The sequence below is a fragment of the Podarcis tiliguerta genome (genome assembly GCF_965153285.1).
Source record: "Podarcis tiliguerta genome assembly, chromosome: 3".
In the NCBI taxonomy this organism is placed as follows: Eukaryota; Metazoa; Chordata; class Lepidosauria; order Squamata; family Lacertidae; genus Podarcis; species Podarcis tiliguerta.
The window spans coordinates 58,275,987-58,302,622 of NC_139536.1; the positions used below are offsets into that span (position 1 = coordinate 58,275,987).

The following is a 26,636-nucleotide window of genomic DNA, read 5'->3' on the forward strand; positions in this document are numbered from 1 at the left end:
TAGAAGTCGTGCTTACAGTAGGGTTCCTGTATCTCAAAAGGTTGTTGAGCATTTTTGGCAAAATTTCCAAAAAAAACAAACAAAAAGCCACACAAAAAACCCTTCAAGTTTTTGAGCTTTATTAAAGGAATTTTGCCAAAATCTAAGCTTCCGACTATACGTCCGGATTTTCCTGGACATTTCAGCCATTTCCTCCCAGACACTGTTGTATTCTGGCTATGTCTGGGAAATTTCGGACGTATGGAAACCCTAACTTTCAGGAAACCTATATAAACCAATGGGATTTAAGTTACTAAACAGAGGCTGCAGGGTGTTTTTTGTTTGGACCTCTGCTGGAGGGAGAGAAAGCGGGGGGACATCCTGCAGTTGCCCAGAACCATCTGCAGATGCAATTAACATTATTGAGAACTTACACATAATTGCAGTCGCACAATTAAGACGACATTTAGTTTGTCCCTGAAAGAATCCTTGTGCTTAACAACTGTTGGAGGGCTCTGTTCACACAACTGTGATCCCTGTTTTGTGTTTTTCAAAGTTCCCAGTCTCATAGAGTCTTCATGAATGTCAAATGAAAGCCATCCCACTTTCCATGTGTTCATATAATGCCTGATATATGAACATATAATGCCCGATATCATCAATAATATCTCACTGGCATCACACAAAATAAACGGCAATGTGTTTCATGGTATTATTAAAGGGCTCTTTTGATTTTATGTAAATAAAGTCATTAATGTTCATGATTACCTGGAAGAGTCCATTTTTATTGAAAAAAGTATACTGAGCTCTGGATACAGCTTCAAGTTCTTCTGGACTTAACTGGGTTAGTAAGCTTGGAGGTAAAGCAACCGAAGCCAGGGAATTATCTTGACTTTTGTCAAAACCAATCTGGAAAACAAAATCAGAGCATTTTTTCAACACTGAACAAGGCCAAGATTGACAAGTAGACTTATCCATAACAGACCCCAATTAAGATAGCCTAAACTGGGAAGTTAAATTGTGATGGATTAAGTTGAATTGGATGCTTTCTATATTCACTTTCTTCGACAAAGTTATGGCTTTTGAACTCCAGCACCTTGAATTAAAGTGCTGTTGAACACTCACAGTAGCAGTACAGGATCGTATGAGTTAGGAGGAAAAATCTGGCAGGCAGGGCACCGCCTAAAAGCTTTACATTCACAATCTCAATATAAGGCATTCAGTGTAGTCAGTGGAGTTTTTGCCAATGCAAATTTATTAAAGGTAAGTTTGTATGTCTGTGTGTGTGTGTGTGTGTATGCGCGCGCTTGAATATGTGTCCTGTACCTGAAAGTCTGAAGCATTGTTTTGGGGGCCAACACTGAAAAAGGAGCCATTGAACGAAGTTGAATTCAAAGATGAAACACCAAGCGCCAAGTTCCGTGTTGAGATGCTCATGGAAGGTCCTGCAAACTGAATCTTCAGTGCTAAGGCATCAATTGTCTTTATAGCTCTAAAATCAAGAGGAACATCACCATCATTTTTAATCATTACAACAATTAGAATAAAAACACCATGACTACCTCAAGGAAAGATTTTTGTCTTTGCAGTTCAAGCAGGTCCACTAGGAAATAAATATTTTCCTGCCATTCATTTTTTAAAATGCCAACAAAGCCCTGAAACACAGGCTATCCCAATAGCCACAACCCAGGTTCACCCTAGGGAAGTCACCCTGGGCCAATCTCTCAACACCTGCATTTCAGATGTGAAGAGGGCTCAAAGCTACACAGCTCCAGATTTGTACTGTTCCTTCAATGTTTGTACTGTTCCTTTTTAAAAACTTGGGGTAAAAGGTTTATGTGCATTCTTTAGTTTCTTGTCTTTAATTTGAGTACAATTTTGTTACAGATGTTTTAATCATTTGTAATGATGCTGGAATTTATTAATAATCTAACTAGGTATACAATAAAGACTGATCAACTCCTGTGAGACATTTGAGCCTCTATGTACTACTGTTGCCCAAGTAACCTGATCATGACTGCTCTTGAAAGAAATCACCTCTGCATTATGATTCCCATTGGGCTCCTGGTCACATCTGTTCATTTTGCCTACGTTTCTATTTATTGGATAAAATAAATCAATAAATTAATAAATAATTAAACTTATTTATTTATTTATTACTTATACCCCACCCATCTGGTTGGGTTTCCCCAGCCACTCTGGGCGGCTTCCAACAGGAGATTAAAAATACATTAAAACATCAGTCATTAAAAACTTCCCTAAACAGGGATATAGCTTTAGCTAATGAGTTAAAGCAATTTAAATCAGTTTAAATGGAGCATCTTTGTGTTTGTACCCATGACCTGAGAATTTATCAATATTAGTGCAATTAGTACAATGTCACATCACATTTGTTATTACTTCTGTTTCTTTTAACTGCTACATTTCCAGCAAATGCTTTTTTAACATCGAAATAATGGATTTAGTGTCAAGCCCATGAATCCCAATGCTAGTATGTCTGAAATTTGGTTTTAGTTCTTTATTCACTTCACTTGGGAAAGTCGTTTTTAAAAATCGAAATAAATGAGTACACTGAATACAGTATGTGTCCCTTGTGCACTATGAATTTATGAAAGACAAATATCCTTGGGGCGGGGGGGGGGGAATATATTGCAAATAAATGTTCTTATAAGCCACTCTTTTTCTGTTCTTTCAAGGAACACTTACTCAGAAGACGATGCTGCCAAAACACTATCAGAACTGGTCAGGATATTAGAAAATATTGTGACCACAGTAGAACCCAGGGATTCATTGATTTCTTCATCATTCACAATTTTTTTTAGCTTCTGGATGACATCATTGACTTTGTCTGAAGTCAACTGCTGTCCTTCTCCTGTCAGATTCAGAAGCTGATTGGCTATATCAGCTGCATTATCTGAAAAGCACACACAAAACAAAATCTTAATAAGAAACAATCCCCGGGGGGGGGGGCAGGGGAAACCTCAACTGAAATGTAAAGTAAAGCATTCTGTACCTGACTACAAGAGAATATGACATAAAGAAAGCGATTTGCATTGTGTATTTATCCAGATCTAGATTGTGAATCTGGAGTTGTAGGTGATTAAGTTGAAATTAAGTGTGACTAAAACCACGGAAAACATTTAACTTAAGCCACATAACTCTGTGCTGAATTATGGACTACAATTCCCATCATCCCTGACCACTGGTCCTGTAAGCTAGGGATGATGGATGTTGTAGTCCCAAAACAGCTAGAGGGCCAGGTTTGCCCATGCCTGACTTAGACCATGGGTGGGGAATTGGTGGCTCATGGACTGATTCAGGCCTGCAGTACCCCACCCTCATCTCACCTCCATGCAGGTTTTAGGGCTTGAAAATTTGTCTCAAGCCTTCTCCCAAGCTTAATTGCAACATGGGGGTGGTATTTTTTTTTGGGGGGGGGAATTAGAGCACCTTCTGCATGAACTGTGATCACCCACTGAAAACACCTCCCCCTCACACACATAACTGATCTTGAAAGCAGACTTCCATTTATGGGGGGACCCCACCAAAAACTAAAATGCTTTTTTCAAGCCTATTTCCTGGCACAGGGGAGTATCTGTATATGTGCTAAATGTGTGTATGCATGCATATGTTAGTGCTGTACATCTAGGTGTGTGTGTGAGTTTGTTTATGCTGTATGTGTGTGAGACAATGTGGAGTGGCCCCACCCACCACTGGCAAGCACCTCCCAAAGGTTGATCAAGAGGGAATGTGACCCTTGTTCAAGAAAGGTTCCCCCACCCCTGCCTTAGACTTTAGGAAAGCACTCATACTTCTTCAGCAAAGTACTTCAAGAAGCCAGAGAGTCTAGTAACCAAGGTCTATAATAAAGCTTCAAAATTAAATTTATCATATAACAAAAACCAAAACACTTGCCTGTGCAGTTTCTAAGGTCAGGAGCACCCCAATATGATGTGTAATTACCTAGATTTAGAAAGCTAAAAATAAAAATAAAACAAGCATGATCATAGTAACAACATTGTTTGGAACAATAGGACACAGAGGTTGTATTTTCTAAACTTCTAGCACAGAGCTTTCCAAACTTTTCATGTTGGTGACACATTTTTTAGACTTGCATCATTTTGTGACACAGTTAATTCAGTTTTACTAGCGAACCAGAGGTTAAACTAACCCCTTTCCAGCCCTGGGAGGAGCGTGGGGAGCATTTGAGTGACACACCTACACACTACAGCCGACACACTAATGTGTCATGACACACAGTTTGGAAAGCTCTATTCTAGCATCTTATAGTTCTGCTATTCAAAAACTGGATGTGCCCAGTTCCTGTGTACCCTCACTTCATTGCTCCTGTTTTGTACCACTTCACATACTACTTTGTGCTTCAAGGAAACAGCAATCAAGGAACATCAGCTCAATCCTTTATCTTCTGTGATTCTTTTCAGCACTTTGGGAAAACTTCAAGCAAATGATGTTCAATATGTTGCTGTTCAAATTGTTGGGCCCAGTATGGGGAATAAACCTGATGCTGATGATAATATTATTATTAAGGATTACTCTGAAACATTAGATTGGTATGAACTCAGCTCATGAAAATTAAAGGCATATTTCTGGAGCTGGGAATTGTTATATTAGCCAAGAATATAAGCTCTAATGAAATGGGTTTGTTATGCATTAATTTTAACTCCAGCAGAATAGCTTTATTTATTCTACCATAGGGTAGGGAACGGTTTTCAAGATGAAGGACATACTCCCTGGTGGCAAGACTTTCAGGGGCTGCATGCCAATGGGGGTGGCGGCAAAATGGATGGGTCAGAGCTGGTACGCATACAAGCGCAGTCCAAACGTATTTGCAGAACTATGTACATGCATAAAGCACACACAAAGTTCACACGCGGACAGTGCATACATATTTAAATCCATCCATACGTGCTCATATATAGACACCACCTCACAATTGGGCTTGATATAAACAGTTCAACTTTTTAAAGCCTAAATGCTGGGGTTGGGAATATTCATGCAGATTACTGTCGGGAAGGGAACAAGTAACCCTCCCAACCCCAGTCACACTCTTCACAAAGACCAACTCCTCTTTCCTTCCATCCCCCCAACAGCCTTAGATTAAACCCAACAGGAGGCCAATTGCCATGCAGGGAGATTATCAAAGTGTGTGTGTGTGTGTGTGTGTGTGTGAGAGAGAGAGAGAGAGAGAGAGAGAAAGAGAGAGAGAGAGATAGCACACGGAAAGGAGAGATTTAACTCTTCTCTCCCCAGCTGTAGTCTACATGAGTATGAATTAAGCTTGAAAATAGTCTGTTATTGACTTCAAGGTATGTGTTTTCAAACCTCAAACATGCGGGAGGGGGGGTTATCATTGTGGGTGGCAGGTTACAGCACACGGGGAAGATTAATCTTCCCTCTCTGAAAATGCCTCCCTGTGCTGTTTAGCCTTGAAAAGCCTATTACGGAGGAGGTGAGACTGTGGGCCAGATTGGGATGCCTACAGGCTGCATCCAGCCCAGGGAACAGCAATTCTCGACCAGTGTACAATCTAATAAACTGTAAGTCATGTATTAGAAACTCTATTCATAAGCATTACATAAAATCAATGGTGCAAAAATGTACAGTACTGGATCATATACAGGATGCAGGTAAAATATATATCTATGATAGACCTTAAAAGTACTACCTATGTTTTGTTCCTGCTTTCTTCCATGGTAATGTTTATGCAGTCCATCATTTATAGCTTGTACAACTGTACTCTAAATCACTACATCTTTCTTTCACCACTACTCATTGTGCAATTTTTGAGCTCTTACCATGTTCTTGATGCATTCTGAGTAGAGCTGCCTTGGCAGGGTGTGAAGTCAGTCACTGTTGGTCTGGTTTCTGTCCACAAATAATTTAGTGGGTATTCTTCCCTCTCGCATTTTTCTACAAAATAGAATGAAAACAATGATGCAGAACAACAAAATCGCTCACTCTCTCTGTCTTAAATTAGGCTCATTCTGATTCTTTTATACTGCCATTTTTTAACCTATAAAAAGCTACCTGAATCAGCAATTGTGGCAGACACCTGTGTTTACAGATAATGCAGAATATAAGTTCCACACTTTTCCCATTGGTGAGTGATATAAAACAAAGAGCTTGAAAAATAAGTAACTGTACAACAGAATTCTCCCATTTAAAGCTAATTTATAATCTGATAAATCATTCATCTGGATTTTCTAAATCAATATTGAAGTTCTTCAAATAATTTTCAGTTTCCTTATTCCTGAATTGGTACCTTGCAATATTCAAAATGTAATGCTTGGACTGCATGAATTTAGAGGTAAATAACTGGTGACTGACAGACTGTATAACTCAGTTGTGCACAGCTATTCATGAATTAACAAAGGCCCTATTCAGAAGGATGGCAAACTGTATCAACTGAATATACAGTGAAGTCCTGAGATTGCTCATTCCAATCCTTCTCAAGTTCACTGTTACCATTCCATGATGTATGCCCATGATGTACACATGCACATGCTTATCTGTGATACACATAAGCCTAAAATCCTGCAATATTTACCCTTCAAAATCAAGGGAGAAATGCCTAGACACACATATGTGACCAACTTTGGAACTGGATTCACCCTTAATCCAAAATTCATAAATATCTACATCAAGGTTACACAAATTGTGGTCTGTAGGCTTCTAATGGTCATGAACTTCATTCAGGTGGCCTGTGGCATGTTCACATTAAATATTCACATTGATCTTTACTTTTATTTTTATTGCTGCTTTTATTTCTTATATTGTATTACAATCTGAATTATATGGAATGCCAACTGTAATACAATAAAACACAACATGTTAAAGTCTGAAGTATTTGTTCATTTTCTCTCTCTTAAGAAAGTATATATGGTTAAAAACATCTTAGCAATGCAAAAAAAAAAGTTTTTTTGGTCTTTCCTCAGACTAAAGAAGAGTTTTTTAATGACTCAGCAGTTTTGGTTCAATGGTGCTATTAATACTATGACCTAATTTGTTTGATCACAGTTCACTACTTTAAACACATTTTTTATAAAAGCATAATCTGAAACAGCACTTTCAAAATGTTTTTCATGTTTTAAAATGCAAACTTTTCTTACACAGTGAATAGAAACATGTTGGAAGAATAGTAATTTTTATTAGGCAACCAAAACATAGAGAACCGCAAAGGTGAAGCTTTTTTACTTACCAATTGGATTAACATCCACTTTATCAAGTTTCAGGCCATTTCCCATAGTCTCATTGCTGCTTTTGAGTTTCTTCTCTATCATATGCTTTTCTAAACTTACATTGCTGGAAGAATTGTAAACCAGAAGAGCCCGGACATCAAAACTGTAAAGAAAATTGTCCAGCTGCTGAATCAGAATAAAACTGGCAACAGGTCATCTTAAATATGGAAGAAGAGCTTAATCATAGTATCTGCATTCTATCATTCACCGAAAATAATGAAGAAACTCCTCCATGGACTTAACAACAATATTACAGTTTGTCATGTTAGAAATGCTGCCGTTTTTGCAATTCCTACCTTCATTCCTAGGATTTTACCTACCTTCCTGGAAAACAGGGATTAAGTGTCTTGCCAAAAAAACAAACAACAACAACAACAACTTACCTCAGGGAAGAAAATGAAATGCCGAAAAGTTATATAGGATTATTTGTAGGAAGGGGATAAATGGTAGGAGTCAAATTTCTAGCCAACATTTCTAAAAAAGTGTACATAAGGTGGCATTCAAAATAACACAAACTTCAAAAACCAGCACATCCCAAATTAACTGTATGCAAACAAACTAAAAACACAGTAAGATTCACAACAAACATAACAGTCAACATCCAAAGAAGAGCATTAAAAAAAACCCTTAAACAGAGTGCTGAAAGCAGCAAATTTCCATTGTGTGCCAAAAAGATAACAGCAGTGGGACCAGTAAACTTCCTTGGGAATTTTGTTCAGTTGAGTGCTCAGACATAATACTAAAGCACAGTTTAGCCTTTGGAGAATGATCCTAGGCAAGAATTGGGACAGCACACTCCCCCTGGTGTGGTTGCAAGGGAGAGTTTGGAAGCATTTATTTCTGTTTTAGGTTTAACCACAGCTTACCATGTCATTTGAAGTGGACAAACTGATGAAACTTAACTATGGTTAGCACAAACAAGTCAACTTCACACCTCAGCTTTATATGTTTTGCATTGTACTGAGTTCTTTTTTAATTGAAGCAAAGATAGGGAATGCCTGGTACTCAGACTGATACTTTCTCACCTAAAAAAGAAATGCTCAACTGCAGGTCACACAAAATACCAAGGCTTGAATCCTACATTTCTGTATACAGATATCTGCTGATCATTTGTTCCTGATGAGAGAAGAGTAGAGGGGCAATTTTTCTATTTAGTTTCATTGTGCTTCCATTGAAATCAATGTAATAAATCAGTCATGACTTAATAGAAGTAGCTCTGATTGCACAGTGGGAATGAGGGGCTCATCCAGACTTTTTTTGAGCCATGTCCGAGAGGGTTATGTTTTGTCCTTTTCCCAATAAAACTTGTGTTTTACCTCTGAATTGGAGCAAATGGCAATCCGCAGAAAACCCGCTTGGACATGGAGCTTTAAAGCCTGGACCTGTGCCTTGAAACACAGCACAAAAGGAAGCCTGGATGAGTTGTAAGTGAAACTAAGGAAGAACTTCAATGTAGCACTAAATATATTGCTCTGTTAGCACAAGCTTTTCTGCTTGCTTGATTGAAGGCTATCACCTCTGCTTCCCCTGTGCAATGTTTCATGTGTTCTCCCAAGTGCCCCCCCCCCAGTCAATCTGAGGGGGTGGTGGAGGAGGAGGGAAAGCCTATCTGCACTAGCAGAATCCCTTGTATGGGCTTCCACTGGCAGATCTTATCAGGAGATTCACAGATTCCTAATCTCTTCCAATAATCTAGTTGAATACTTTGACATTCTTTGTTGTTATCAACATCTATGATCCAAGGATACCTACTCCTAGGCATGAAGTTTGTTTGTTTGTTTCTTTATGAAGGTATTTCCTTATTAGATATTTATACCCCACTCTATTAATCCAGACTTTCAGAGCAGCTCATAGTTAAAACAATTCTAAAAAGTATTTTCTTGTAAAATATGCAGTTTTAGGAAATTGTTCTTCAACAGTTTGTTAAATATGACCGGTGCTTTTATATGAGTGGGTTGCTGGTTAATCAGTAGTAAGAACATCTATTCACTGTAGTAAGATTAAACATAGACCATGGGCCTAAAATATTATAATCAAGTAGGGTAATTGAAGCACGCACGTTTATTGAGCTGATAAGTAACAACCAAGTCGAAAGACTGCAAAGCTGTTTGCAAAATAAAACGGGGAATCTACACAGGGAAACAGAGGAGCCCTTAGGAAGATGTATTTCTTACCCATGTGACCCAATCTTGGTCATATGGCTACACCTAGGATCTGTAGGATCTTTCAGGGGAAAGCAGCAGCAGCAGGAACAGAAATGTGTGGCATTACTGTGATGTCAAAAAGGGCATGGCATCAATGAATTAAACCAATACACATGCAAATGATACTTGTGTGTGAAAGTGTGGAGTCAAAGAAACTACAGTGGTACCTTGGGTTACAAACACTTCGGGTTACAGACTCCGCTAACCCAGAAGTAGTACCCCGGTTTAAGAACTTTACCTCAGAATGAGAACAGAAATTGCGCTCCCGTGGCGCGGCAGCAGCAGGAGGCCCCATTAGCTAAAGAACGGACCTCCGGAACGAATTAAGTTCGTAACCAGAGGTACCACTGTACCAGAAACAAATGCCCTCATCATCATCATCATACTAATCTTCATTTCAGCTCTGCTTTCTAGCTGGACCCTCGAATTAGGAAACAGAGAAATACTGAAATAGGAAAATTAACATTACACATTACACATAAAAACCAGCTAAATGTCACTATCTTGTTCAGTTAATAATTAACTAAAATTTGTGTTGTCACACTCCTGCTGTCCAGATATATTTTTAGGCTGCACCAGGTGCTGATAAAGACATGCACTTTGGGACTGGGCAAACATGCATCTGTCATTGGCTCATACATAGTGAGCAGTATGTACTTTGGATTACTTTGATGCTGATTACTAAGTGATGTAAGATGACCAAGTATGTCTATATTGCATTTTCCTTTACTCTTCCTGAGGATGTAATTTTTCATGTCACTTCTTTCACTATCCCTGTGTTTGAAGAGTTCAGTTTCTAATTATATAGATTTTCTTACTGAGAGGATGAATGAATAGCGCTTTTTTGAAGGTAGCTGTGAAGTGCAAGAGAACAGAGCAGCAGCAACAAAAAGTAGAAAGGTTGAAGGCACTTTAATTTTACAAATTAAGCAAAGGTATAGATTCAGTTTGCATTATTCTGTCAGCAGTGTGGGAACTGCTTCACAAATGGCCTCTTCTCACCTTGGTCTAGGACCAACTTGCCCCTTCAGATGAAATGCCACCCATTGAACTTCTCTCATTGTGTAATCCCATGGTGCTGGGAGCAGCACATGTGAACATCACAACTCCGTGAGACACACGGGTCTTTCCTACCCAACCGTTAACCATTCCTGCAGAGTGTCAATTGAAATCAATATGGTTCTACTTAATTTGTCCCATCCATTTGGATTACACACATTCTCCAGTGGTGTGGGACCATAGAATGGAGAGTAAATTTCCATGCTGCTGCTACTGCTGCTTTGTGGGTGTGTAGGCCACTGAATACAGGAACCACAATGATGGGACCAAATGTATGCTTCTATACCATCTGAATGCTGCTTTCTAACCTTCTCAAACAGGAACCATGCAACTGGCCCCACTCACTGAATTTCCTTTTATCAAACACAGAGCAGCTTGAAAAAAAGAACAGCTTTGCTGGACCAGGCCAGTGGCCCCTCTAGCCCAGCATCCTGCCCCCAGAATGGCCAACCAGATGCCCATGGGAAGCTTGCAACCAGGACCTGCGGGGTGGGGGGACAACACTCTCCCCTCCTGTAGTTTCCAGCAACTTGTACGCAGAAGCATAACGCTTCTGATCATGGGCAACATGGAAAATATCTCTCACACTGCTACCCAGGTAAGTGTAATTTGTCCGTCACATTCTAAACAATTATTTCAGCACCTGATGAAATTAAGAAGATTATCTGAATTATTTTGGAGCCCATCAACATAATTTTACCTTTGATCATTTGTGCTTCTCTTTTCCCTTACTCCTTCTTTCACAGTACTCAGCTGAACACTACAAAAACAAGAGACACAAATGTTAAAGTTTGAGGGGAAATAACCTTACCCAAGAGAATGGTAACTTGTCTTTTGTTTCACTCGTAGCAAGCATTTACCTTATATTGACCACATATACAGTGTAATTCCAATTCTGAAAGGTGCGATTTAGCTGGAAAACAAAAGGACAACATCATAAAGGTTGAAAGACATGTACTAGATGGCAGAAATGTACATCTTGCTCTGCCTTCACTTTAACATTACAGTGTTGTATGAGAAAAGCAATTTTGTGCCAATTTTGTATGTGTGACCTTGTGTGAACATTCAGAGTGAACACCACATTTTTGTCTTGAGCAATGGGTCAGTAATAGCAAAAATACCATCTTTAAAAATGCTGGAAAAATAAGGCAGAGATCCATGCTCGACAAATACAGCAAGACAACAATGAGGAAATCACAGGAATATAAAGGACTCTGCACGTAGGGACTAGTGTACAAAACTTTATCCTGTCTGTACCTTCACTATAGCCATAAAATACTGAATCTAGGTTAGAGAAAAGGAGAGATCTCAGATTTCACAGCATAGTGATAGTCACAGAAGTATGTTGTCATCCCCACTTTTGGACAAACTGTTATCCTACAAATGCAGTTGCTTTGGTCAAGTTAACCAAGGATGCAGACAGAGTGCCCATGAACAGAGCAACTGGGAAGGCATTGTAGTGATTCTCCACATATAATACTTTAATGGAACTTGCATTTGATGGTTTTAATCCTTCCATTCTACTTAATGAGGCAGTCAAGTAGGTTCTATATTCGTTCTCAGTCCAACAATACAAAATAAGCAGATACAAAATATGAAAACAACTGTTTACATCACAGCTGTCAGGGCTTGCTTTGCAACAGAGAACTGTTTGCACCCCAGCCATTACAGTGGGAGGCTAACCTGTTGCCCTCTAAATGCTGCCAGAGTGCAACTCCCATAATCTCTGAGCAATTACCACTTTTGGATGGGGCTTATGGGTACTGGATTCCGGAAACATCCCTACATTACAGCATGCTTGCAGAATAAGTTTCTAAGTTCTAACATGTGCATTGTTTTGAATTGTGTATTTGTTAAATTGAATTTGAATAATAATGAGCAGAGGAAGAGGTTTATATAAAAGCCTAACTTACCCATTCTGCAACTGCATTCTGAACACTTGACTCTGATTCAAGGTTGGAAGTATAGACAGTAATGGCAATTCTGTAGAACAGTCCCCCTATATATTACAAAAACATTGTAAAAGTTAGAACCATGATACATGTTTTATAGCAGCCTGCAAAAACCTGTTTGAAAATGTATTGAAATATATAGGGTGGTATCCAATGAACTTGTCCAGTTTGTCAAAGGATTTCCACTCATACAACAGAATTCTGCCCACCCCTGATCTGTTCTAAGTGTTTTCCCCATATCCTCTAGGGCATATTGGGGAGATGGAAAGTGAGCACAGGAAGAGATGGGGGAAATTCTATCACACAAAGGCAAGCCCTTGCACGAACAAGACATCTTCACTGGATGCAACCCTTAGTCAGACTATATCCAAGTTTCAATTATTTTCATCGTGAGCAGATGAAGCTTAGATGTGCAAAGACTGCAACCCAGTATCACCAGATAGAATTGGAACAATGATAAAATAACCAATCAAAACACATTGTCAACTATGCCATTAAATCTTGATGCTGGTAATGCTTGAAATAGTAGACTGCTGCCACGTAGCCCAACCAACTTTTAAACCTAAATTTTGTTTTCTAATAGGTCAAATTTGCCTGCAACGATAGATTTACTCTGGCTTTTCATAATAAAAGCCAAGGAGAAAAACTTTGCATCATTCAGGTTAACAGAAAGCTTAGATAACATTGCTATAATTAACAGTTCTATTAACTACTGTTTTTATGTTTTGTGGTAACAGTTAACTAGTATTTAGCAATTACCTTAAGTATTAAATATGTTGATGATTAAATTATCTTTTCATTATACTAATAAAGATAATGTTTTACAAATATTGGGCCATTGCATCAATAGTAAAACATAAATAAATCAGATTTTAAAATATGATCGCTCAAATTGCAAACTCCTCCTTTGGCTGTTTTTATGATCTATTGCAAATATTCACGTCCCTGAAGCAAAAATTTATCTTGTTTTGTATAATAGGGCCTATTGCTCTATGCCAGATAAGGTGAGTCAGTGACTCAAAACATGATATAGTTGAAGATACCAATCTAGTAACATAAAATACACAGTGCAGCTGTGGCAGTCTGTTTACTTTCAAGACAGAGATAAATTTGATCCTTCATGGCAAAAGTGACAACAATCAATGTAGAATTGTGGTTAGTGTCAGCCCAGTACCTGGGAGACTAGGGTTCAAATCCTGACTAAGCCATGAAGCTCATTAGGCAATTTTGGGCCAATCTCTATCTCTCTGCCTAAGCTAAATTGAGATGGGAAATCTGTGGCCCACAATTGCCATCAAACCTGACTATTGTGCGATGGAGGCCTAAAACATCTGAGGGATTACGTCCCCATTTCCACTAAAGCAGTAATATGAAAGGGTCTAATAACCAACTGAAAAAGCCTAAACTTATCTATTAGAATGGGAGTGTATAATGTTCCATAATAGTGATTGAACAGCCTAGAACCTGTGAGTGAAGCTACAAGTGAAGGAAAACCCATGGGATGTACAGGTTCCCCACAATGAATATGACAGTGCTTGTGATCCCACTCCCCAGCCCCAATGTATGGATCACTATCACACTGGACTGGATTAATAGCATTTGCTGAACCAAACACTACTGGCGGTCTTCTGTCACATCATATATTTGGACACTTCTATGAGCCCTCAGTGATGTATGAACCAATTTCTATGAAAATCACACTTCTGCTTCAGTGAAAAATACTTCTGCAATTAGGTTAGGTGGAGATACAGAAATACATGATAAATTATATCATACTTAATAGAAAAGCTATAATAAACCATCTATAAAGTAGAACTAAATTGTTTAAGATGTATCACATGGTGAGTGAAAACATGTTTCATTGAGGTTAGTATAGAAGACTCTAGCATCTCTCAGGAGACTATAAAATGACAAAATCAAAAGGATTCTTAAGATACAATTTTATTATTTGAAATTATGTTTATTTTCTTTTGTAGATATTCTAACTGTTGTAAAATATCAAGGGGCAATCTAAGCAATTTAATATAACTGTATTTATGTATAATTGCTAGGGTTTGATTGACCTTGTTGAATACATTCAACAATGTTCTGGTGGTAAACAAAAATCAAACCAAAAATGTTTTCAGGAGCTCAGACCAGAGCTGTGTTTGTGTAGCAGCATCCACAGATTCTCCACTCTCCCTCTCCTCTCCCCGAATCAAGCAGAGAGGGAGAAAGATACAAAAATTAGCTCTGTGTGTCCCTGGATGTGGCAACCCTAATGAAGAAAGGCTGGGTGGGTGAAACTTAAAAGCCTCACATGCAGCCCCACATTTGATCAAACTGTATTTTCTTTATAAAATATATGCCTGTATGCACAAGTATACACAGAGAAACAAACCAAAATGTGCATGGGCAGAATAGGTGAATCAAATATATAAGATTGTCATAATAGTCTCCTCAAAGTTTTTGTAGTTAGTAGATGGGATGATAGTGATTAGAGTTACATACTAAAGATCTATATTATCATTACTAATCTTTTTTAAAATGGTGTAAATGCACTCCTAATCAAGTTCACTTAGCCTTCATTCCTATACACATTTACCTGGAAGTATTCCCCACCGAACTCAATGGGAGTTACTTCTGAGTAGACATGTATAGGATCACACTGTTAAAGGCTTACAATACTATGTGTGGAGTCTAGTCTAGTCCTAGTTATTCTAAATCAATTTCTACAAGATCTAACAGATGGGTGATTGTTTTCTACGTCTACTTTCACACTTTGACATACTGTGCTTGACCTCAGGTCCACACGGGCAGTCCCGGTCAATGAAGATGTTGCATAAAAAACAAGACAACAAAGATTTGGGAGAGCTGGTGCTAGGACTCAGTGTTGTGTGGGCTACAATACTTTGGTTTGCTTTAGATGTCACATTGGACAAAAAAAATTCATGAGTCACCTTTTCCACTGAGCCTTGGGTTTGCAAATTATGAAGGAGTGTCATTCCAATTGTTACATTTATGCTGTTTAAGGTACTTTCATTAAAATGAATAATGGACTCAAGAAATGGAGGTGACTCTGCTATCACATCTGTTACCAGTGAAATTGTTGGTTCCAAAAAGGAATGGTAGGTTGTTGTTTTATCATAATCCAGGAAGTCTTCAAAAGATGGGGAAATTGTCCAACTGTACAAATCAGTGGCATAATTATTACTAGGATTGAAGGAGGGCAATACTTTGTTTGCAGAACTATAGGTATGCTTGCTAAAGAGATGCATCTTCCAAACTGATTCCTCTCCTGAAATGGTAGCTTCTATATTAGGCTTAATACTTTCATGATCCACATCACCAACAACTGTATCAACATTTTCTAGCTGAAGCGAAGGGGTACGTTTGTTTTCTGAATCTTCCAAAGGTTGTTTTACATTGACAGTTATATGGCTTTCATTCAGTGGGCTTGTTTGTACATTTAGGACTTCGTTCCATGAATAGCCCAAATCAGGAGAATTTTGACCAAGGTCACTTAGAAGACTTTGTGAGATTAAAGGTGTTGACACCATCAGTGCAGCTGAGTGGCTACCAAACTGCACATTTATTAGACTCAGTGCTGAAACCGTACAGGCACTTTCTGTACATGGAGGCTTAAAAGTTTGTGTTAATAGATCAGTATGATAAGGGAAAGCATTTATTATATAGCCAGCTTTTGTTTTATCCAAAATTTGCTGTGTGGCTAACACAGCAGTACTTTTCAATTTTACATACAACCTATCAGAAGTACTTATTTGCAAATGCATGGAAGGCTGAATCACAGGTATTTCTAATGAAGTCAAAGGAAAATAAAGTGGAGATTCATCGTTCATGGACACACTTATGTTAAGAGGAAGGTCTCTTTTTGTTTCCAGTGGAAATGTTCTTTCCATACTTTCTGAAATCCTTGACGAGAGTATCGGAACAACTGAACTATGCTTCTCTCTATTCTTTTCTGACACAGAAGTAGAAGTGTTTATTTGTTCAGTTCCATGGTCCACTGTGCTATTATTAGGGGCAGTTTGCATGGTGATGTCATCTGTTTCTGTTGCAGGCATTAACACTCCTTCTGTTAGGGAAGAAACTGACTGGCTGAAGAAGAGCTGCCACCTTTCTGTAGAGTCCTCAGAAGGCACTAGAGGATCTTCCCCCAAAATCCAATTATCAACATATTGTGTTGGATGACTTAAGTCACCAGGCTTCCAGGACTTACTGATTTTATCCATCCATTTAGAATCAATTGTGGGAAGAGTCATGTCATTATGTGGTTTATCAGGTTCGCTGTTTTCTACATGTCCAGATCCTGGAACCTTATTTTCCAAGGAAATTAAGGAAAGAGACATGGAGTTGGTATAAGCAATAAATGTATCTGGGAGTTCAAATTCATCTTCTGGAGAAGAGGCCTCTACCACCTCCTCTTCAGTTAGAGGTCTAAATGTAAATAAACCACCTTTTAAAGAAGCGGTGTTGAAAGTTCCATGATACAACGATGAAACAAAAACAGTCTGTTGAATTTCTGAGTGTGTGTCTCTTTTTGGTAAAACAGCTGATAAACTTTGCAATTCTGTACTGTATTCTGCTGGCAGGAAAACTTCTGTTGGCTGAATTATGGGCACAACATCTGGAAACCAGGCTTTCATGTTTTGTAAGGAGCCAGAGGGATTTGCACTCTGTTTAAAAACTTGTTTTTTAAAATGTACTGAATTATAGTCTTTGATGTAATTAAATTTTGTAGGCTGTAGTTCACCAAAAATATAAAACCCATTTCTAATAGAATCCTCTTGTAGAATTCTCTTTGTGGGCTCCAGGTAGACATTTCCAAGTGACCTTTTTTCTAGTAAGTCTACCTTTGTTTCTTGAAATAATTGCATACGGTTTGTATAAGAAGACTGGACAGAAAGAGATGGAAGCATTTCTTCTGAAATATCAGAAACAGCTTGATTGTATGTTGCAACTTCACTCAAAGACTGTAAGAAATTGTAAGCATATTTATAAGCAGAAGAGAATGTGTAACTATTTGTTGATAACAACCACTGAGTATCCTCTGTGGGTTGATGAAAGATACTCTTGCTCAGAGAAGGAAAGAAAGAATCTGATTTGGGATCTTCTAACTGAGGTGTCCAAGTCCATATTGGCTCTCTGTCAACACTTTCACTCTGTTGAAGAGGAAGTACCATGTTCCTGATATGATCAAGAGGGATAGTTGGTATTTCTCTTTGGTTACTACTCTCAATTAGCAAACTTTTAGAATGCTCTGAAACGTTATTAAAGATGGAGTACTTCAAGGAAGAATTCTCGTCTATGTTTACTTGTTCTGTAAAAGGACCCAAGATATTCACTTGAGATATCGACTGCTCCTCAGGAGCAGATGATGTGACCTCTGGTGTTGTTGGGATAAAATAATTGGGTGCATTTTTTCTCTCTGGACTTTGTTCAATTGATGCAGATTTACTGGCATGAAGAGGCCTCTGCTTCACAGGCCATACTATTGGAGTTGAAATAATTCCTATGTTTTTGACGCCTCTGATCTTAGAATCTTCCTGCCCTTGTAGTATTGGCTGAGAGGAATCAGCTGAACTTCTCTTGACTCTGAAGACCACTGTAGCAGGAGCTTTCATTGCCTGCAGGTCTGTATATAGTAAGCCATAGGGTTAAAAGATCAAAAGGGTTACTTATGAAAATGAATTACCTTTCCCTCAGATCAGGCTTAGAGACTGAATAAACAGAGGAACTCTCTCTTAATTTAGTGGGAACTGCACTGATGTATACCAACTTTGAGTCTCCTCTGATATTCAGAGACATCAAAAACATAAAAGGGGTATTGAGTAGTTACTCTGCTCACTGTAAATATCAGCAATTCTCACCGACCTAAATCATTCAATAACATTCATAACTTGGCCCTATGGTTTTTTAAGGATGAGTTATAAACAACCATCACCTGCACAAGAATGGCTGTATTCTAACAAATATACATTCGTTAAAAACATAAAATCAAATTAAAACAGATTTTTTTGCATAGGTTTATGAGGTTTCGTGAGGGGGGAAGTACAGGACAGTTTATTATCACAATCTACTTGATAGAAATGTTAGAATTAAAAAGCAACAAGCATTTATTATCTGCTATCTCCTGATAATTTTTGTCTCCTCAGAACTGTTCAAGAAGTAGCATTTTAAAGGCAGCCCTTAGTAGTCTTTCATCATGAAATGACCATGCCTGATTTGATATCCTTGACCTTTATAAAGTTTGAGTACCCATTTTAGTTGATTTTTATCTAGTATTACTTTGCATTAATACGTTGGCATGTTTTTGTCATGCAACCTTTTTTACTGCCTCACCCATAGTTTTCTATGCTACGTTTTGGTCCTTATTGCATATTTCAGGTGTAAAGCCCACTGGCAGTCTCCAGCTCATGCTCTATCCTGGTTCTTCTAGGTCTAGGCCTTCCACTTATTTCAACCCCTTGTCTTTCTCTAAATTTAGATTCTATCCCATCTTTTCTGACAGCTGAGAAATCCCTTCTAGCATATAACAATGATAAAGAGGCAACCCCTGATCATACTAATCTTTAAAAGGTGTGGCCTTTGCTTGTAAAAATGGCCTTTGCTCTTGTAAAATGGCCTTTGCTTTTATGCTGATTTATGTTGTTTTTACATATTTATTCCTAAATTGTCTTGCATTTTGTTACTGCTGATATTTTTTTTTTTTACTTACAAAGCAGTATGAAATGGTATAAAAGTATTAGTTGCTCTTTCTTTATCTTAGAATGCTGCATACTCTGGATTTAGGACCTAGTTCACCAATGCCACTTGACTCTTGGCCACAGTTCACATTTAGAATCCTAAGATATGTGACATTTTCCATGCCTGTTGTACAAGTGAAATGATTCAAAAGAAAAGCAATGATTGGTTCCGAGGGGATTTGCTTTGCTCCTAGTGCTTCTGCTTGAGTTAATGAACCTCACAAGCAGATCTGAACTGTTTCGACCCTTCAGTAACCATAAATGAAACCCCTATGAGCAGAGTATAAAAGTGGCAGAATCTAATGTTATAGGAGAGGATTCCAACACACCATGGGACTTCACCTTCCTCTTAACTCTGCTGGAGGTCTATATGTGCACCTCAGAATCTGGTTAGGGTTTCCTAACCACCCAAAGCAGATTTTGAGGGTGCACAGAGGGCTGCAGGGGAGAAGAGAGGAATGTGAAGTCATCTTGTTTAAGCATAAGTCCATTCCACTCTTGCACTGGCAGCACTAGATGCAAGTCACTGATCTTGACATGTAGCATTTGAAAATCAAGGGAACAACATGTTATAAATGTCTGAAATAGGAAACATATATACAGGAAATATGTTTAATTTCCCTTCTCCCACATTTTCACTAATTTGACACAAAGCAAATTCAGCAGTGCTTGATATAGCAGAATCAACCAGGATCCTTTATATAAGATCTGACATATACAAGTATACTTAAAAGGTAATAAAATGTCTTACAGTGGAATCCTATACAAAAGTAAGTCCCACTGAGTTCAGTGGAGCTCACTCCAGACAAGTGGGTATAGGATTGCAGCTTCAGTCACATAACAAATGAAACATAACATTGAGTTTCTTACCATAGTTTTGGTTATCAGTTCTATTAGTATCAGGCATGTTAGTGGTAACAGTGGGTGATGGAGTGGTGGAATTTACAGTAGCTGGTAACAAAGATGAGAAAGAAGTGAACTTGTATGGAACATGAATGTTAATGAGGTCATGGAATAATGCATGAAAACACAAACAGGGAATGAAGGGAATTGCTTCTTTAACTATTGAATAAGTTACACAATTCTCTCTCTCATACATACACACACACACACACTTTGTTTAAAGTATAAATGAATTAAAGAGTCAGTATGGTTTCCTGATTAATGTGCCAGACTTGGGTTTATATACCAACTCAACCATGTATTTTCCAGATAATCCTGAACAACTTTCATTTGCTCACCTGTAAAATGGAAGTAACATAGATCTACCCCAAAGAGTTTTGTAAGGACGAATAAGATGAAGCCATTAAGGTAAGTAGGTGGCTATAAATTCCACACCCCAGTCTTAAACAGATTTACATTAGAAGTGTGTTAAGACTCAGGATGTAAACAGACACAATAACCAAGTGAACACTAGATCTGTCTTTTGCAAAATGTCATTTGCTGAAATAACAGCTGCAATATCAGCCCTTCTGTGGGTACACAAATTCTGAATCATCCTCTCTTAAGGCCTTTAAACAAGAACACTTGTTTACAAACAGCATAAAAATAGCCTCTACAGGGCATCCATGTAAGGATCTAATTAAATCTTCTAAGGTCTGGATAAAGAACAGAATTAAAATCGTAAATGGATATATTTGAAAAGGATACATTTTCAAACTGTTGCTTGGGATTTCAGCTGTCTAATTCCCAATGGCATTCAGAAAAGCACCACACATAAAGATTCAAAGGTTACCACAAAGGAAACATTCAAAAAGTGATGCATTTTTGAGCCAACAGAAAGAAGAATATTCATAATAACTTGTCATTTTGAAACACTGGAACATAGAAACATTTTCATCAAAGCAACTAAAGACAGTACTACTTAAAAGAAATTTTTTTTTTTGGGGGGTGTGGAATATTCTTAAAAATCAACTCAATCCAGTACCTGAAAGTAATTCAAACCCAGTAACTTCAAATGAAAAAGGTGGAGATGGGGTGAAGATAAAGGAAGAAATGAAGCTAGCCTTCCTTTCTATAGAATCTGTTAGGTTTTAGAATAAAAAGATTTTATAGAAAGGGTGTTATCAAGTGAGTTGTTACATTCCTTTCACATATCCTATGTCCCTTATAGTCATTTTTCTGTTATGACTGTTTCTTCTTTCTGGTTACATTCCTTTTTGGCCTTTGCCTTTTAATCTATAAATGTTTAATTAAAAACAAACAAACAAAATATGGAGATATATTCCAAGTACAAAATACTGTTGGGTTCTTACCTTGGCACAGGCTTCCCAGGTTTGCACAGCTAGTAGGTTCAATTGTAGGTAGGGGAATGAGATATGAACCTTTTTCAAAAGGGAAAAAAGAGGCACTATAAACAATAATTGTCTGTTATTGTGGCACTTTCCCTATGAAGAAAGGTAGAGGGTGTTTGCACATTTAATTAAGAAACAAAGTTAGTAGGTAGATTTATTTTATTTTGTGAAATTATATACTGCCCTATACCTACGTCTCAGGGCAGTTCACAGAATAAAATCAGAACATAAAACCACAAATCAAACCACAATGTAAATTATGAATACGGGAAACATTGGACTGAAATATTTCTCTTCCTCTCCCATAATACTCACTTAATGAAAAGGATCGCCAGAAATTTTAGATCACACAAAAGGAAACAGTATTTCTGGAAAGTGAGTGTAGCTTAAAATGTCCTAGTGGTTAGCCTAAGTTCATCATAACTCAGACATGAAGCTCAGTAGGTGACCTTAGACCAGACACAAATTTACTCAACAGTGTTGTTGTGAATATATAATGGTGGAGGCAACAGTCACATACAGTCACCCATCAGAGCCTGGAGAGGGTGATCCTAACAAAGAAAAGAAAAATAGAAAATCATTTTTCCATAGCCTCACCCTTCTAGAACATCCCCCTCCTCAGTGCTATATAGTACAAAAGGGCCTAGGTGTGTGGATGACTGCCTTTAATATAAGTGCTTCATTGAGAAATAGCAGAAGTAGTTTCTGGATAGTGGAAAAGGGCATCCCCATTTCTCCACCCTGAAACTTCCCTGTATAGCATGAGTTATTTGACGTCATGACACATATGACACACCACTCCTAATGCTACGCCTACAGGAAGGAAAACCATTCTCTCTGCTCAGTTCAGAGTGGGTTTCGGGGAAAATATGTATTTTTCCAATCCCAACCCACCAAACCCCATTCCAATGTGTCTCCCAAATCTGCTTCTTATTAAAAAAAATGGGAACCATGAGCACTATTCTCCTTATGGCTCTTAATGCTACAACACTGCTGCTGCTGCTGCTGCTGCAGCATCAGCAGCATCTCAGGCTAGTAGAGGTCTCAATGCCACACCTCCCAATGATTGTTACTACTGCTATCAAGTAAGTCTGTATAGCGCAGGAAATTGAATGGTACCAGAGAGTGTTTTCAAAGGTCCTGAATTTCAGTTAAATTTGGGCTCATTTTAGAATAGATTTGGGAAGTGAGCCCTTGAGTCCCCTATTCGTATTTCTGAATCCCCTACTCTGAGCCGTGATATCATCACTAATTACAATCTGCTAATTACAACTCCTCTGAAATTCTTTTGAGGGGGAGTTTAAACACCACCTGAATGCAGTCTGAATGGCCCTACCATTAGGTAGAGTGACTGCCTCAGGCAGAATATGACAAGGGGCACAGAGTAACTGCAAGGTGTGGGAGAACATTGCTGTTTGCATGACATGGCCCACTCCTGCACCATCTTTACAAGGCTGCTGTACTCAACTGTGATAGAGGACACTGTCCATCACCATGGTCAAAATAATATTGAACTGCCAATCCAGTGAGCCTCTATCTCATGGATCCCCCTCTTGCCCTTTGCCTTAAGCAGCAAAATGTCTTGGACAACGCCTGCCTAAGGAACACGGTCTTGGGGAATTCATGTCTAGTTTTCTCACTTGTAGGGTACTAACAAGTTATTTTTAGGTCAGTGAATAAGTCCACAAAAGCTAAATTAAAGCTACGTAAATGACTAGGAATCAATTTCAAACAGCATACTAAACCAGGAGGAGACATTGTTCTCTCAGGAGGATTATATTTGTCAATATATTAATACGCTTATGCGCATTAAGTCCATTAACCAGGAAAATCAGCAACTGTATGAGGAAATAAAAGCTGTTTGCTATTGAGTGAGATAATAGCAGTGACATTTATATGCAAATAGGAAGGTCCCTTTATTGTATGTCATATCATTGCAATGAATGGCACGGGATGGTTGTCTTTCTATAACCTTTAAAAAAAAATGAATAATCAACACAGAGAATCACTGTAATGCTGTTAATATTTAATTTCTGATCTATTACATATGTTATCACCAGGGCTTTTTTCAGCCAAAAATCAATGGAACTCAGTTCCAGCATTTCTCAAGTGGGCACCATTGCCATTCTAAGAGAACAAGGGAGGTGTTCGCGGTGAGTTCCAGCACCTCTTTTTCTAGAAAAGTAGCCATGGTTATCACTTTTTTCCCCAAAGGGCACTTTTAAAATACATTATTAAATTTCCCTAACAAGATAAAGGGGGAATCCCATGTGCATCTTCTCTAGTTAAGGCTCAGCCTTTCATTAGTACCTGTGCACAGGAAATTCATTTTAAAATGCAATAATGGAATCATGGCCATTCCTGTATTAATGTGGGTATTTTCTTACAGAAATTGTGTCAGGTTGAAATGGAATGGGATGTCCCATCACCACCAGATTCCCATGGCTCACTCTGATCACAATCTGTTAGACGAAGAGTAGAAGACACCTAACTGATGCAATCAATTCTAAATCATTTGCAAAAGAACTGTGTGCAGGTATATGGAGCCGATTCATATCTCAGCTTATCATGTCACAATTTGATCATCTATTCAAACCCAGTGCGGATACAAAGCATATCTGAAATGTATATTCACCAAAAATGTTATGTGAGAAATATATTTCACATACAATTGGGTTGCTGGCTTTTCTATTCCTATGATATCCTTCTGCAACTTCTACTAAGTCAATTTTAGACATCTTAAATAATTTTATATTGGCTGCTATCTTCATCTCTCCATTCTTCATAATCATCTTTCTACTCCTTAGTAAAGGTACTAAAATAATGTGTTATCAGTTCAGATTCTTACATGGGTGCTTTGTCGCTCATTCTTCTTTATTATGAAAACTATTTTAATATGCTACCATCACCCGCCCTCTATTAAAACCCACTGCTAAGTCATTTAATGGCAAATGTTAGCTTTAAATGAATAAATAAGACTCTGTTATGAGCCAGAAATAGGGTTGCAATTAAACATTAGAAATATTTGAATTAAGGGTTACAGCCAATACTAGTCCTATGCAGAATAAATCCACTGAAATTAATGGGCATGATTATCTTCAAGTATAGAATTAATAATAATAAAAAAATAAAAAATAATTGTACTATTCCTGCATAGCACGGAAGTTGGACTAGATTATCCTTGGAGTATCTTCCAACTCTACTATTCTATTCTTGTATAGTATTCCATGCCCTGTTCTGATCAACTCTCCAGCATTCTATCACTAATGTTAGGTTCTCATACAGATACTATACTTTACCCCACATTCATCTGTCTACAGCTAGATATCTTTTTAACCCCTTCCCTTTGTAAACACATCTGTCTTGTAATCTCACAGCTAAATATCATAAAAGGAATCCCTTTTCCTGCAGATTCCAACACAGTTGGCAGTGTTTATAGGGAACACAAGTGTATGAGCTCAAGCATACTGCTATTTTATTGTAAATAAAAACGACAGTGACATTTATCATCTGACTGACAGAGAAAAGATTTGAGACTGGGCTGGGCAGGGGTGGGAGCGAACAAGCTTCATGCCCCTTCTGTGTTTTATGGTGCAATTGTGGAAGAGAAAATTTCAACTGTAACTAAAACTGAAATAAAACTGCATTTTAGGGTTGAACAAAACATGTGGTGCAACTGTATGCACTTTAAACATGCTCATTCACATAGCAGTATTACACAAAAAGGAATATACCAGGGAGGAGAGTGAAACATTTCCTTTTCAGCAGTCCATTTGACTGCAGTCCATTTCCCCCCTTCCCAATATCAAAGTCAGGTTGAGAAAAGCAGATTAAAAGCTATAGCAAACGAAGACAGCAGAGGAGCAACTTTTGCTCCCCTCCTCTATGCACTCATTTGGGTGTAAAAAATAGACCCCCATTCATGCTTTTTATGTGAATGGGGAAAGAACATGTTAAAGATGCACACAACTGCTCTGTTGGGTAAAGTCACAATGCTTTGGTTATGACTCCCCTCCATGCTTGCAAAGATTTTTGTTATTATAGTAAGATCCCACCTTTCCTCCAGGGAGTTCAGTGTGCTGTACATGGTACTCCCTCTCCCCATGTTATCCTCAGAACAACCTTGTGAGATCAATTAGGCTGAGAGGTGGTGACTGGCCCAATATCATCTAGTGAGTTTTATAGCTGAGCGGGGATTTGAATACTGGTCTCCCAGGTCCTAGTCCGACACACTAGCCACTACACCCCACTTTCAGACCTTCGCTTTTCTTTATTATATCTTGTTTAGTTTAAGGACATGCATCTAGGGAGAGAGATTAGAGAATGGTTGGCATCCTTCTGTCTCAAGAGACAATGGAGTGTGCCTCTGAGGGTGACGTCAAACTGCTGTGTTAGCAGCACTGAAGTGACCTCCCCGGGGTGCAAGCCCGGACAATTTGTATGGACATCCAGGGCTGCCCAGATGACAAGACTGCCCCATTTATTTTCCTAAAGATATCTCATAAGGCAGTGGAGATTTAGGATCAGACTTTTCCTTCTCCTGGATAGGCTACCTTCCTAGGTTAATGAAACCCATCTGCCCCTCACTTCCACCTACAGCACATGCAGAAACTGCCTTCTTGGACCAATGGACCACCTATTGGTCTTATCCGCTCAATCCACTGGACCCTGCCTTTGCGTGCATCCCTAACTCACCAAGGGTTTGAGACCCATTGGCTACCCTCAACTGGTTTAGCCAGCCAATTGAAGCTGTTCGTGTGGTGCGGCCGCTGTCATATGCTTACAGCTTCTAGGAGCCACAAGTGAGAAATGAGTGCAGGATAGGGGCCAAAGGTGGACAAACTACATGACATGTCCCACACCAAAGGTAATACATTTATTCAGTCTGGCTTGTATAATACAGTCAAATGAACACTATCATTTAGCAAATCTTGCTAGCCATCTTTTAAAATGCCTGAGCTCAATCTAGACATCACAATGTGACTCTGAATGCACCAAAAGAACAAACATACCCAGAAGCAAAATACATATTTTATGAGATGAGTTGACAAGCCTAGGAAAGGTGAGGTTTCCTTCTGGGAAACCAAGCTCACTTTCATCACAAACACAGCTTCTTTCTGACATGTGACACCTTCACAGCTAT

General features: G+C 38.4%; 1 protein-coding gene across 9 annotated transcripts in view; it reads right to left on the reverse strand.

Moving 5' to 3' along the window:
* ADGRG6 (adhesion G protein-coupled receptor G6) overlaps positions 1-26,636 on the reverse strand; it is a 99,111-nt gene that overhangs the window by 35,736 nt on the left and 36,739 nt on the right. For 5 of the 9 annotated variants that reach the window (XM_083434782.1, XM_083434786.1, XM_083434781.1 and 2 more), the window contains exons 5-15: positions 21,455-21,523; positions 20,070-20,150; positions 12,415-12,500; positions 11,362-11,414; positions 11,202-11,261; positions 7,199-7,341; positions 5,796-5,910; positions 3,895-3,956; positions 2,686-2,893; positions 1,306-1,471; positions 748-888 (exon numbers count right to left, since the gene is read on the reverse strand). In XM_083434782.1, coding sequence (XP_083290908.1) covers positions 748-888; positions 1,306-1,471; positions 2,686-2,893; positions 3,895-3,956; positions 5,796-5,910; positions 7,199-7,341; positions 11,202-11,261; positions 11,362-11,414; positions 12,415-12,500; positions 20,070-20,150; positions 21,455-21,523 — 1,184 coding nt within the window. The remainder of the gene's footprint in view (positions 1-747; positions 889-1,305; positions 1,472-2,685; positions 2,894-3,894; positions 3,957-5,795; positions 5,911-7,198; positions 7,342-11,201; positions 11,262-11,361; positions 11,415-12,414; positions 12,501-20,069; positions 20,151-21,454; positions 21,524-26,636) is intronic. The other 4 variants (XM_083434788.1, XM_083434784.1, XM_083434787.1 and 1 more) reach the window with 1 other exon arrangement.